Genomic DNA, 15,765 nt, shown 5'->3' with positions numbered 1-15,765 from the left:
AGACAGTTGCCTCATACATTCAGTTTAACAGTATTAACAGCAAGGCAATGAGTGCAAAGTTTCAACTGAACTATGCATTTTATACACTATGCATTATGTTCTTGCTCTGTCCATGCAATAAATGCATAAGGCAGTCCCACAGGATTTTGCAATTCTGCGATCGCTGAATTTATTGCAAAATCAAGTAAACTCCACAGTGATCACAGGATCTTGTATTTTTTTTATTAATTGCCGCAGATTTTGGGCTTAGACACATCCCGAGATTACTTGTTTTTGTACACAAAACCCAGAATCGAGTTAGCATTTTAGGACTTACAGTTCCATCACCCTCTATGGGTTTTTTAAATGGGTTTTTTCTAAATCGGCTGAAAAAAGGTCTGTGGTTAACAAAGCCTCTAAATATTTTCACGTTTTGATCTATGACATAAAATACACTGGTAATAACCCGCTTGTGATTTTTTTATTGTGTCTTAAAAATGGCGGTTGCTAAAAGGGACTACTTCCTTTGGTGGGGACTTTAGACGTTATCATGACAAATTTGGACAGCATTTCTCATGAAAAAGTGGATAAATATTCATACACAGTGCAGATCATAATCAGCGAGCATGTTTTTAAATAAAGTTGTTTATTAAATAAAGTTTTGGTGGTGGTGACGTTGATCCGCGACCATGGTGTGCTGTAGTCCGTTTATAGCCTACTGTTAGCTTTTTATATCTGACCACTTTATTTAGGCCTCAAAATGTATAAATGTTGTGTTAACCTGTAAAGATTATCTTAATAGACAAAACGTGTAAGTGTCATAACCCTTTGTTAAACACAGAGCTTATTTTTTTGTGATTTTCCAAAAGTCTATGGGAAAAATGCATAGGTTCTCGATCGAGGGAACCTGTGCGCTGTTAACTTCCGGGTTGGCCTACAAAAACACGTCATCTCTATAATACAGTCTCGATCACACATAAACATTTCTACATGTGCGCTGAGAAGAAACCGCTTGAATTAATGTCATCGCTGTGAAATCTTGTGAGAAGCATTCACATTCGTTGCAGAATTCTCTGTTAAACCACAGATATCAGATCAAATGGTGCCACTGTGGACACTGTTTGATCTGATATCTGTGGTTTAACAGAGAATTCTCAGATGAATTTAACCTATATGCTTCTCGCAAGATTTGTGAATTCAAGCAGTTTCTTCCAAGTGCACATGTAATCTGGAAACCATGAGAAACTTTGTGATACTAACAGAGTTTTTGAGTGCTTTTAAGTGCTTCACACAACTTTTCCCAACACTTCAAAGCTCTAAATATTGCCCAGATGGAATGTTATTTTTAATGTGATGTCCAAAACATTATTTGTTCATAGTTTGTCCCCATTTGTAAAACTAGTTTCACAATGTGGGAAAGCAAACACTTATTTAGAAATGCTGTGGAGCACTTATTGGCTTATTAGCCATTTCCACACCCTAGTATATATTTTTAATATTTATTAGTAATAAAAAAATAAAAGTTAATATTATCTGCATCTCAAATCAAGCTCAGTGCTTTTCTGTCAGTCCTCACAGCACTGCCAAATCAGGGGCTGGTGCCACCTTAGAACTTAAAGGGTTAGTTCATCAAAAAATTAAAATTCTGTCATTAATTACTCACCCTCATGTCTCTCCACATCCGTAAGACCTTTGTTCATCTTTGGAACACAAATTAAAATATTTTTGATCAAATCTGATGGCTCAGTGAGGCGTCCATTGACAGCAAGTTAATTTACACTTTCAAATGCCCAGAAAGCTACTAAATACATATTTAAAACAGTTCATGTGACTACAGTGGTTCAAACTTAATGTTATGAAGCAGTGAGAATACTTTTCGTGCGCCAAAGAAAACAAAATAATGACTTTATTCAACAATATCTAGTGATGGTCAATTTTCATAAACACTGCTTCATGAAGCTTCAAAGCTTTCCGAATGTTTGGTTTCAAATCAGTGGTTCGGAGTGTGTATCAAACTGCCAAAGTCACGTGATTTCAGTAAATGAGGCTTCGTTTCAATTTCACTGTTTCACCAGTGGGGGCTATGATCTCTGTGAAACCATGAAAATTTAAAAATTTTGAGAATAGACGCCACAAATTCAGCCATTTTAGACCACAAAAATCAGAAAGAAGTCCCACAAAAAACTGGAAGGACTGCTAAGCAGGGCCGTAGGCAGGGTTTTATATTTACCGAGGTCACAAAATGTGTTTTGCTAGGGGGGTTCGGGGGCATGCTCCCCCGAGAAAATTTTGATTTCCTCGATGTACATATATGCATTTTAAGACGTTTTAAGGCCAACAAATTGGATAACAATAGCTTTAAAACCATGTCAAACAAACATACATGCATGCACAGTTTTGAGGCAGCTTAATCGCATGTTTGGTAATTCCATGACTTCATTTACCTCAGAATAATGATTGTGCATGCCCGTAGTTTCTTTAGCGCTTTAGTTAAACTATAATGCAGTAATATGCAGCACGCGCCGCGCATTTGCGTGAGCAATTCTTGAGTTCACACTTCGAGCACAGTAGGCTATAGCCTAACAGCTGATTGGAGTTTTACTGACATAGCCTGACAACATCTCATCTGACCACAGTTCACTGTTGTTCAAATGAAGCTACATTTTCCGTGCTCGTTTGACTTGCGCCTGGCGCTGAGCCGAAGGTGGAATGCGCGTCTGAAATTGTCCCGTTTGTTGTGGTCATAAAGAGACATTTCTTTATAAACGCAGCATTTTACTTGGCGATGTTTTAAAAAATATTTTTATTTTCGGTATTTTTTATGCTCTGTTGGTGGTTTGTGGAGTAGCAACACCTGGGGGGGATTAGAGACGGTAAAAGTGAGTGGGTCCAATATCATTGGTCTTAAAAAGTGGGTGGGTGTTGTCCCACCCACATACAATGGTTCCGACGCCCATGGAAAATACAGACGACATATGGATTCGGACACGGACCGGGTTCTGTGTTTGGCATTGATCATCACTGCTGGATTTCAGCTTTGACTAATTTGAAATTTAGGGAAAAAATACCGAGGACATGACCTCGGTGTCCTCAATGGTAGATACGGCCATGCTGCTAAGGCTTTCTAATGAACTGCATATGTAATTGTAATGGTATGACCCATTTTAGAGGCAGCCAAATGACACTTTAACATCAGTCCTATAGAAATGTATATTCATATTTACATGTAAATATAAACATATATATATTCATGAAGATATATTAAACTCCCAGCAATTTGCAGCATGATAGCGTTCAAATATTTCTGCCCGTTTTTGCTTGCGATTGTCTGTTTTTCCGCTACAACCGTTTCGTGAGTGTATAACGTGATGCGCCATTTGCAGCTAATAAAAGAAAAATTTTCTGCATTTCTGGTGTTATTTTTTTATTGGTTGGAGCATTGTATTATAGAAGCTTGTTTCCACCACTGAATAAAAAAAAAAAAAAAAGGTAATTGTGACTTTTTATCTCACAATTCTTACCTTTTTTTCTCAGAATAGACCCTTATCACATTTCCGGATTTCTCAGAAGCGGAAGTCGTCATAGTTGGGTAAACTTTTATAGCGATGAATGAGAGACTTCATTAAATATATTTTTTTGTGTTTCCATTTGCACTAATAGCAAAAGAAAAACTCAACAATAGTAGTGACGACCCTCACGGCTCTCGCCCGCCCTGGTCGCCACAATAGTGTTTTCATAACTTTCAAAAAGAGGGAAAAATAGAGAGCAATTGAAAAACAGTCAGAAGAGAGAAAGATGTAATTTTTACCGTCACTCCCATAGCAGCTGTATTAGAAACACCAGCAGCGGTTTTTTTTGTTGTTTTTTTTTTGATGCAAAGGTAATATAATACTAAGTATAGTGTAAATTAATTAAAATATAAAAAACTTTGCAGGATTTACGATATTGATGACCGTTAAAGCGCGTCATCACAGTCTTTGAAAAGGGTCTATTGCATAAAATAAACTTGCAATTGCGAGTTATAAAGTCAGAATTGCATGATATAAAGTCAGAATTGCGTAAAATGAACTCACAATTGCGTGATATAAGTCAGATATAAAGTCAGAATTGCGTAATATAAACTTGCAAGTGCGTGTTATAAAGTCAGAATTGCATGATATAAAGTCAGAATTGTGTGATATAAAGTCAGAATTGCGAGTTTATATTTTTTCATTATAACACGCAATTGCAAGTTTATATCCCGCAATTCTGGCTTTATATGTAGCAATTATGAGAAAAAAAATCTGAATTGTGAGATGTAAACTTGTAATTGTGAGAAAAAAGTCAGAATTGTGAGATAAAAAGTCTTTTATCCTTTAAATGTTTTATTCCATGGTGGAAACAAGTGTACATATTTAGCCTCCATCATCATCAACCTTCTCAACACACAGACCGCAACCGTTTCTTTTTAATAAATGCACAAATCATAAAAAAAAACCCAGATTAACACTATCTGTGTCTCAATTCTGATTGGGTGTGCAAGACAGACGTTTGGGCCCATGCCTAGATCTGGCCCCGTTCAAAGGGCAATGACATTATTCTATAAAAATGAAGACTAGCCTATCTTTTTTGCATTCTGGTTTTGACATCCAAAAGCACAAAAAAGCCTTTTTGTTTTTCTCTCTTATTCCATGGATTTTTCTTCCACTTGATTTGTTACCACCTGTTTTTCTTCACCACAATGTGTGTGCAGCAGCAAGTGGCATAACTGTGACGTCTGCTCCCAAATGGTCCAATTTTCGAGAATGATGAATGAATCGGCAGAATTTGTTGTCAATACATTGAGATAACTATAACTATAAAGATAATGATAACATACTAAACAAATAAACATTTTATTTTAGGTAGCTTCCAAGGCAACATTTCTCATTTTCATTTAGGCTAGTTTAACTGGTTTCGCAGACCAGGCTTAAGCCTAGTCCCAGACTAAAGTGCATGTTTGAGCTGTGAAAGTTCAGTGACCATGAACTTTCTCATTCTGCTTTGGTGTTGATAATGCCATCATGGCACACAGAATGGCATGTCACCCACGCTAAATGGGTTAGAGTGAATATACAGGGTGCCTCGATCCACTCTATAAATAACATAGCACCCCAAGGACAGCTGTGACCAACTGCTGGCAGACAAAGGCAATAAATAACATGGGCCACTGAAAATTTACTGTTCAACAAATCAGAGAGATAGAGAGGGAGGGAGATGGGGTTCATGTAGGGCTATTGCTAAAATGAGATTGGGTTTTAATTAAATTCCACTGTGACTGAATGAAAACATTGTAGGATTTAATAATTAAGTTGAGGAATTTATCCAAACACAATGGCAGTGAAAATGATGAAATGGAATGGAGACTGTGGGGATGAAGGTTAGCGTCTAATTAAACCAGCTTGTAGATTAGACACACCAAGTCATATGATGGACACACACAAGTAATCCGCTGATTTAGTCATCATTTCTTTCCCAGAGGTTTAACGTTATATATAAAAGTAAATATGGAGAGCTAGAACAGCACAGTTTGGCAGACTTTCCCTTAATTATCATTACGTCTTGTGGTGTTTGGAAAAATAACATCGATTCTGCTTCCTTACCATGATTGGGTGGGCAGAGTTTTGTTGAGGTGTAAATATAAGCGGTTGCAAATGGATCCACACTGCTGAAGCGGAGCAGCAGTGAGAGGTCTTGTTCAGCACTTGTTCCCAATTGCTGTGGTTAGATTAATGATCAAAACTACTGGGCTGTTAAGTCATTAATTGTTTCTTTAACAGAGTGATGAAAAGCAATAAAACGATTTCCCAGACTGCAGAGGAATAGACATGTTCCTGCTTTCCACTTTCTTCTGCTCTGTCTCAGGATAGAATGTGTCACGATCACCAGTGAGAGTGCCCGTCATTGCCATCAGAGAGCACTCCAACCCAGACACTATTATTGTCAAAGACTCCATTACCCATAACACACTGCCTGGTCTATCTGCCATGATTGTTCACAGCTGTTTCTCATTATTCTCATTAGCCCTGTCTTTATAAGCCAATTTCACCTTGTTTCTCACTGCAAGGTTTTGTTTGTGTTACACTGCATCTCTGAGAATTCTCCCTGGTTTTCATGTCTCTTGGTTTTTGGATTTCTTGCCTGTCTTTTGCATTACTATTTTGCCTGTGTTCCCTGGTTTGTGGCTTGTTTGGATTGCCTACCTGGATATTGACCTGTTGCCTGTTATTCTGGCTTACCTGTCTGGATTTCCCTCTAATAAAAGTTGCATTTGGATCTCCAACCTTTGAGTCTCTGAGCAGTTTGTAACAGAATGTTTGCAAACACTTCTTTTCCATATGTGCTTGTTTCTCATTTTTTTGTGTTATCTGCACAAGTAATATAATAGCAGGCCTAATCATTTATTTGGTGTGAATTATGTTGGCTTGTGGCTACGGGGAGCCACACTGAGCAGATCCACCAAAGAGCTTGCTGAGGATGCAGAGAAAGCAAGCCACTGGCTCTGGCTGAAACAACGAGACAAGGCTTGGGGAGTAACATCTAATTAGGTTTTGCTGCAGGGAGACGTCCCTGTTCACTGCCTCGCCACCAGGAGACGTTCTAGGATAAGGGGCGAAACGTTAATGAGTGGTGGTCCCCTGCTGAAGACCCTGCAGCAAATCCATGTGGCATGCGGCCAGGTTTAGGAAACCTCCGGGAAGAGGACGCCCCTGCCATGCATAGTCCACCATGGGCACAATAGGAGGTGCAGCAGGCCTAAGGCCCAGCAGAAAGACCACCTCGCTGTAATGAATAATGCATTTCTGGAGACAGTGGCTACTGTGAATAGAGCAGTTGGAGTCCAGGGAAGACTGGAGGACAAACTAGGAGAGACTGGTGGCAGCAGGAGAGACTGCTCCGGGAGAGGCAGGTTGGTAACCCCATCCTTGAGTTTTCCAAGAGGAAGACACCCAAAGCTTACTACGAAGAAGAAACAAAGAAAACAACCTGAAGGCCCTCCAAGAGGCAAGATGAAAGAAGGGCCAAAGAAGAACTGCAGGAGTATATCCACACTCAGTAAAGTGACCCAAGGAACAAAACCCTAGACTCACCAGGGTATGTGCCTAGATCCTCAGAACCATCAGCCCTGTTTGATGCATCACCACCAAAGTTCAGTGAAATCAGACAGGTGATCCAGCAGGCAAGATCTGCTTCAGCATCAGGCCCGAACACAATACCGTACAAGTTGTATAAGAACTGCCCAGGAGTGCTGAAGCTGTTATGGACCCTGATGAGAATCACCTGGACTAAGCAGACCATACCATCCGAGTGGCAGAGGGCAGTGGCAGTTGCTATTCCCAAACAACAGAATGCCAAGACCATCGAGCAGTTCTGAAGCATAGCTCTACTGAATGTGGAGGGGAAAATCTTCTTCTCCATGATGGCAAGAAGAATGACCACCTACCTCACAGAGAACAATTACATCAATACCAGTTGTCAGAAAGCTGGGATTCCAGGTTTCCTTGGTTGTGTAGAGCATGCTTCCATGATTTGGGAAGAGATCCAGTCCACTAAGAGGGAGAAGAAAGAAATGCACGTCATATGGCTAGATCTAGCTAATGCCTATGGGTCAGTGCCACACCTGCTTATAGCCTACGCTTTGGAATTCTTCTATATCCCAGACAACATCAGGACCATGATCATGAAGTACTACCAGGAAATGCACATGTGATTTGCACTAAAGAAAGTCACCACTGGCTGGCAACAACTGGAAGTAAGGATCGCAATGGGATGCTCCATTTCTCCCATCCTCTTTGTGGCAGCGTTTGAGGTCATCCTGATTGGGGCAAGGCAGGTGGTGGGTGGGGTTTGGCTGCCTGCAGGTCAGAGGCTCCCGCCCTTAAGGAGCTATATGGACGACATCACCTGCCTGCTACGAACCGCCCCATGTACAGTCAGGCTGCTTAAGAGGCTGGATGAGCTGATCACCTGGGCCAGAATGAAGTTCAAGCCGGCAAAAGTCAAGGAGCCTCTCATTGAGAAAGGGGGAGAGAAATGACAGTCACCTTCACCATCAGCGGGGAAGAAATACCCCGCTTTGTGGATCAGCCCATCCAAAGCCTGGGAAGACTTTATACATCTGGTCTCTCAGACAAGGATATGGGGAAATTCATCCTTCGTCAGCTGTTAAAAGGCCTGTCCAAGATCAACGCTAGCCATCTACCTGGGAAGTACAAGGTGTGGTGTTATCACTTCACCTTGTACCACAAAGATGTGGACTCTGTAGCTGTGTGAAGTCACCACATCAGCAGTAAGCTGGATGAAGGCAAAAGCCAATTCCTTCATCCCCAAATGCCTCAGCCTACCACGGTGCTTTTCAGCTGCTGGTCTGTATGGATGTAATGCACTCCAGCTACCCCTAAAATCCATTACCTTGGGCTATAGGCAGGAGAAGGCAAGGCTGGTGATGGAATTAAGGGACACCTCTGACAGGGCAGTGGCTGATGCAAATGCCAGAGTTGAGACTGGAAAGAAATGGAGGGCTAAGGCGGAGGTGCAGAAGGTGATGGGAAGATTGCAACATCAACAAATTGTGGGCATGGTCCAGACAGGGCGGGCAGGCCTTGGATGGAGCGAGCCACCCATCCTATGGTCCAAGGCAAGTAGGAAGGAGAGAATGGACCTAGTTGTGGAAGAGGTCACCAGGATTAAGCAGGAGGAGCTCAGAGTAAGGTCCATGGCACAGGGGCAGCAGGGGAAGATGGACAACTTGGGAGGGTGTCGCGAGCCGAGCAATCAGCTGGGCAGAGCTCTGGAAACTGCAGGCTCGGCTCAGTTTTCTCATTAGGCCAACATACGACACCCTCCCGAGCCCAAAAAACCTCCACCAATGGCTTGGAACAGAGCAATCCTGTGACCTCTGCGGGACCATCAATGCCTCACTCCAGCATGTTCTGTCAGGCTGTAAAACAGCACTGACACAGGGCCGGCTCAGATGGTGGCATGACCAAGTGCTCAGGAAGCTGGCAGAGGTGCTGGAGAAAAGTCAGCAGGAGGCAAACAATCAGAGTCCATTAGAGAGCCTTGCTGGTATGCATTGCGGGTTCCCCCTGCCTGAGGAAGTGGATCCTGAATCGGGATCACCTTGCTGTAGTGAATAATTTAACTTTCAAAAGGAACTTTCCCATAATGTTTGCAAAATGATAAAATGGAATGTTTGCTTAAAGGGTTAGTTCACCCAACAATGAAAATTATCCCATGATTTACTCACCCTCAAGCCATCTTAAGTGTATAGGACTATATTCTTTCAGATGAACACAATCAGAGATATATTCAAAAATATACTTGCTCTCTAAAGATTTATAATGATAGTGAACCATTTGTTGAACCTGTTGGCATGTTTTGAAGCCTGTGTTTTTTTTTTTTTTTTTTTGTACGAAAAATATCTGTATTTAAAATTTTATAAAGAAAACATTCAGAAATAACATTTTTATAACTTAATTGACCATTCGCAAAGACCCGCCCCCTTTAGTTACTGTTGCTATGTTCGACAAGCCATGCTGCTCTCCTCTCACCCCAAACATCATGTTCTCACGCAGTGAAAAATACATTGCGGATCAAAGAGGACACTGACAACATGTCGATAGACAAGACAGAGCAGGTTACTTTTGATATGAAACATACTCTCAAATTTTGTAATATTTTTTAAAGAAATTCAAACAGTAAATACATTTGTGGCTCTTTAATGTGTCATTACAGATCGCTGTAGTGCCTCAGATCATTTTATGTTCAGTTTCAATTTATAGCTTCAATTTATAGCATCAAATAAACATAAATGAAAATCAGAAGAAATTTTGTCGAAAGACGTCAGTACACACCATTTTTCATGTTCAAGTCCATCGACGTTAATCTCATACACAATAAAAAAAATATGGATGTAATGTCCGTGACGTCACCTGTAGATTTCTGAAAAGCATTTTTGAGACGAAAATGAGGCCGTTGCCATCTTAGCAGCGTGTCATCGTGCATTACTCCCATTACTTGGAACTGAGGTGCCTGGTTGCTGAAATGCTGCCCGCCTAGCTCGACATGATCATGTTAACAGGCAAAGGAGCTATCTATCTTAGATACTATCTAAAATATTAATAAAGATGACAAGTTATATCATTAGAAAGTTCTAAAGGTTTACTCTCAATCTACCATGTATTTTTTTACGATATAGATGCTCCAGTACCAGTAATTGTAATTTGTGTCGGGTGTGCAAATGACTTTTTGTCCACAAAAGTGTTAAATCCATGAAATATTGATATATTATCCATTGTTTGCATCACATTTCTTCTGAATGATCTGCTTTCCATAATCGTTCTTCAAGAAATTATGCAATCTGGGCAGCGTTTATGTTGTAAAACTGTATATGATCGTATATATATTACACATACAAAAGAGCCCACGTCCAAAGTATATGCAGCAGTTTTAGTTATAATATTCAAGCAGTACAGTCTGAGTTTTATATCCTCCCGCCATTGTCATTGTAGTAAATCTCACAAACAAAACTTTTAGCCAACGCCACGATCCAACAACATGTATTCTGTTACATGCACATTTACACAGAAGCAAATCTGTCTTGAGTCTCGATCGTTAACGCAGCAAGCCATTATTTTAAAATTGTATAAAATAATCCCGAAAAAAGCACAGACATGGCAGAGATGCCATATTCAGCAGCTGGAATTAGCTGAGGTAAAGTGATAGCTCACAGTCACAGACAGCAGTGGCAATTGACCTGTCACTCAAGTGACCATGCCCTTTATTATGCAGAACTTTAAGGCTTAATATAATTTGAATGGATGAGTTATAAAAAAAAATTACAGTATACACCAAAACTACAATTTGTACCAGATGTAAACATGTTTTTTTTTCTGTTGTAAAGTTGTGCATTTTAACATGGGACTCAATGAGATTCTGCTCTCTTTTGGAGCCTGTCCTAGCGGCCAGTTGATAAATTGCAGTTTAAGTAACTTCCGTATTGGCTTTAAGAGAAACTGGGGGAGGATACCACTTGGTTAATCTACTAACTCTACTAAATCTACTAACATTTATAGAACATATTTTTGTTAGCTTGGATTGTTAGCAATGTGCTAAAAACATGCTAGAAACATGTTAGTAACATTTTAGAACATTTTAGCAATGTGTTGGACATGAATATGTTGATTAGCAACATGTCAAAGATGCTAGGAACAAGTTATGTTAAAACATGTTAAAATTGTGTTTAAACATACTATTAATGCCTAGCAATGTTTTATCAGCATGTTAAAACATGCTAGAAACAAGTTAGCACAATGCTAAAACATGGTAGAAACTTGCTAATATGTTGTTGTTTTTTTCTGCCGTTTTTCTGCTAATATTGTTTTTTCTGCCATCATCTGACCTTCTTTCTGTCTGTCTGACACTAAAACCTTCAGCCTCAAGCTTTTAAAACTACTTTCAGGCCAGTCATTGCCAAGCAAATGTCAAAAATTGTAGTCAAACATCAATCTTTATAACATTCTTTTGTTTTGTTAATATTTCAGTTATGATACATTTATTTGTGTGGCTACTGTTTTGGAAAAAAAAAACATGTTAGTAGCATTATAAATTGACCTCTTTATTGTAGCCTATAACGCTTTTAAAGCAGAACTAAGTAACTTTTTTTACCTTCATAAATAGTTTTCTAAGTCCTTACGATGGTTAGTTGACTTGTAGTGGTGTGTTTGAGGCGTGCACTAACCCCCTCTGGCATGTCTACGCCAGAAAACAGCACTTGCAACCGACCCGAAACAATCTCGCCTCATGTTCACGCGAGAGTGACAAAATGCTTTACGGTAATTCAAAAACAATGTATATATTATGACTTTATAAGGCAATTTCAAAAAATACCTCCATCAAGATTTCTTGTACTGTATTTGCAAAACTACTGCGCTGGTGAGCGTTGTAGTCGTTGTAGTCCAGAGCTGCGCTTGGAGTATTTACGACAGTGTGATTCACTGAAGGAACCTGTAGGGGGAGCTTCGCAAATCTTACTGAGCTCCGCTTTAAAGGAAACCATAACAAATTAGTTGATTGAAGGAGAGAAAGTGATTAAAAACAACAGAAAAAAATCTCCAAAAGGAGGAGAATGATCACATCAGCTGTCCTTTTGACAGCATCTTCGATTTGCGCATCTGCAGTATCTGTGTATGTCAGTGTGATGACAGGCTCAGAAATGAACTCTGAGATTTAGAGTGGCCTCGTCGATGAATAAGTGCACTATAATGGCTGGCCATCCATCTATGAGCAAAGATCAATAGACAGAAAGCAGCAGACAGGAGGCAGGCACATGATCTTGTTGAAGAGGCTGTTATCTTCCTTGAACCCTGGATCTTACAAACCAGCATCATCAAAAGTGCTGCACAAGGCTTTTGATCTGAACTGGCTTACCTTAAGTTTGACTACGTCTCTACTGCCTTCCTAAGAGCCTGTTCACACCAAGAATGATAACTAAAAAGATAATTATTACGATAACTCTATATCTGCATCCACACTAACGAACGATAGTGTTCTGTTTATTCTAAGCTCACGCGCTGCGGTTTTAAGGTGTGTACAACATGTTTTTTTTCTGTTCTTATTGTATTTACATGGCTTTAACCAGCAGATGTCCTCAGCATGCTATGTTTCGAGTGAATATAGCTGGTGTAATCAATCAAACAAGTCAATATAATGGAAAAAAAACAACAACGCCTAGTCAAGACAATGTTGTCGAAACTAGCGCTGGATACCTGAGGTCATTTAATGTTACACTGTGTGCTAGCCTAGCATAATGATCTCATCGTTAATACTTCTCACCATTTGTTCCAAGGGTATGACCGATTGTTTTCCATATATCCATATATCTATTTTCTTTAAAGTATATAAAACACGTTTTGGAAGAAGGATGGATGATCGAGTCATTATTTAAAATTCGGTAATTTTTGGGTTACATAGCATACCCTTAATAAATAAATAATACGTTAAAATATATATAAATAAATATGGAAAATACGTTTAAGATTTTAGATTAAAATGTACATGTATTTATCATTGAAAGTGTATGTCTTCCTGAAGTTCCTTAAAGTTTATTCTCTCAAAGATCTGTTTCTCTCCATTTTTAAAATGATCCTGGTTTCTAAATTGTTCATTTTCAAAGGAACAGATATAAATTTTATTATTGTATTCTTATGAGATCATAAAAACTGCACATATATAACTATAGAAGAATTGGGAAATGTTTAATATAGATTCTAGCATGTTACACCACAGGACAACCAAATTTCAAGTCAACTACACTTATACAGTACAAAATAAGTATTGATATGAAATAATTCCATCTCTAAAAATGTGTAGGACTAATTCCACCCCATAACATGTTGTGTTTTTCTGCTTAGAGTATCAAAATGATAACCTAGCTACATGCTAACACCAGAGTCATGCTTGTGAAATTAAACACTGATGGAAGCATTTAAAAATAGTCCTTCCCGCAATAGCTCTCAGACACATGCTACAAATACCAGAGCTGGGTCAGAAAATAACTCTGCATGTCATATTGCATGTCGAATGGCTCTTTTTCTCATTGGGAATACAAGATGTTTATGAACTGTTATGCCTCTTTTTTGACCCATTAGCACATAGGTTAAGACACAAATGTCCTACTCCTCGTTTCTGTCATAACTGCTCTCTTGATATCTACAGGTCAGAGTTTTGAGAATAATTGTCACTTTCTTTGTAAAAGAAAGATAAATAGCAGCTGATAAGACACTTAGAGATGCAACAAGAGCTTGTAGGTTACCAGTTACTACCCCTCTTTATCACTCTCTCTAGATTTATAACCATTACTGTGTTTTTACTAGGCAAAGGATTACAATGAATTCAATCTGAAATAAAAGAGAAAAAAAACAATATTATCAAAAGTGATGGTAAAACAAGTCTAATTACATGTAAATACATAATATAAAAGAAGAAGACATATCTTTGGGATGTGCTGGAGTATACTTTACAAAGTGCTCGATGCACCTCTAAATCACTGGTAACTGTTTGTATTAGGATGAAGAGTCTTGATAATCAATGTTCCTCTCTCCACTGTGTCTCTCAGGAGTGTGGTACGCTCAGGCTTTGGAGGTGAATACAGGGAAGGTCCATTTCGTAGAAGTGATGAATGGAAGTTCAGTGCTCTTACCCTGCACTTACAGCAGCTGCATCGGCATTAAAAACCTTTACTTCAACTGGCAGTTCAAGGACAATGGGACAATGGTTAAGGTGAGACATTCAGACACCTCTCAATTTTTTTTTTTTTACAATTGCTAAAACCCATTTCTCAATACTTAGGCCACTTTTTCTTCACACAGTACTCCTAACCAACTTTCAGCTTTCATTTTCAAAATACACTAAAACTACCAAAACATTTCATACATGCGTCAAACATGACTCACATATGACTCAAAACACTAGCAAAAGTTGTCACCCAACAAGCACAGTCACTCATTAAGCAATGATCTAAAAACACTAATAACAGTTACCATTACAAAATATTTTATTTTTGTTATATTTCTTTACCAAACAAGAATGACAGCTCTTTACTGTTTAGAATTTCCACAATAGCCTATTTAATACATGGTCCATGTTTATATTGCAGTACAAAAAAAGTATAGATGGTAATGACAGAAAGACTAAAAACATGTTTAGTTTGTGTTTTGATAGCATTTCTTTTTTTTTTAGACTTGGAATATATTTCAATATTGTTTTACTGTAAACAGCAAAATCCCCAGAGTTAAATCAACTCTACTCAGAGTACATATAGTCCCTCTCTAAATAGTGTTAAAGTAACACTGAAGCAGAGTTAAAGTTAATGAGATAATTAAGCAGTTAATAAGGCTGTGACTGAAGTCAGTTGTAGTTCTTGTGTTTCTCTTTTCTTCAGTGATTCTGCTTGTTAACAGCAGGTGTTCATCACTAATGCACAATCATCACTTAATTAATTGTTTAATTATCTCATTAACTTTAACTCTGCTTCAGTGTTATTTTAACACTATTTAGAGAGGGACCATATGTACTCTGAGCAGAGTTGATTTAACTCTGGAGATTTAGCTGTGTAGAAATATAGAAAATTAATTTCTTGTTCAGTTTTGTATTACGTTTTGAAAGCAAGTTTAACCGTTTTGAAAAGAGCATATCAATATGGCCTAGGTACATACACTGAACAAAATTATAAATGCAAATCTTTTGTTTTTGCCCCCATTTTTCATAAGCTGAACTCAAATATCAAAGACTTTTTCTATGTGCACAAAATGCCTATTTCTCTCAAATATTCTTCACAAATCTTAATGAGCACTTCTCCTTTGCCAAGATAATTCATCCACCTCACAGGTGTGGCATATCAAGATGATGATTATTGCACAAGTGTGCCTTAGTCTGGCCACAATAAAAGGGCACTCTAAATTGTGCACACAGCACAATGCCACAGATGTCGCAAGTTTTGAGGGAGAGTGCAGTTGGCATGCTGACAACGGGAATGTCCACCAGAGCTGATGCCCGTGAATTGAATGTTCATTTCTCTACCATAAGTCATCTCCAAGGCGTTTCAGAGAATTTGCCAGTACATCCAACCGGCCTCACATCCACAGACCACGTGTAACCTTACCCGCCCAGGACCTCCAAATCCAGCATCTTTACCTTCAAGTTCGTCTGAGACCAGCCACCCAGACAGCTGCTGCAACAATTGGTTTGCATAACCAAAGAATTTCT

General features: G+C 38.9%; 1 protein-coding gene across 2 annotated transcripts in view; it reads left to right on the top strand.

The window, feature by feature from the left end:
* scn4ba (sodium channel, voltage-gated, type IV, beta a) overlaps nt 1-15,765 on the top strand; it is a 39,161-nt gene that overhangs the window by 10,835 nt on the left and 12,561 nt on the right. For both annotated transcript variants that reach the window (XM_067366083.1, XM_067366084.1), the window contains exon 2: nt 14,117-14,280. In XM_067366083.1, the coding sequence (XP_067222184.1) occupies nt 14,117-14,280 (164 nt within the window). The remainder of the gene's footprint in view (nt 1-14,116; nt 14,281-15,765) is intronic.

The sequence above is a fragment of the Chanodichthys erythropterus genome, chromosome 17 (assembly GCF_024489055.1).
Source record: "Chanodichthys erythropterus isolate Z2021 chromosome 17, ASM2448905v1, whole genome shotgun sequence".
NCBI classification, from domain to species: domain Eukaryota; kingdom Metazoa; phylum Chordata; class Actinopteri; order Cypriniformes; family Xenocyprididae; genus Chanodichthys; species Chanodichthys erythropterus.
This window is presented reverse-complemented; position numbering and strand designations above follow the sequence as displayed.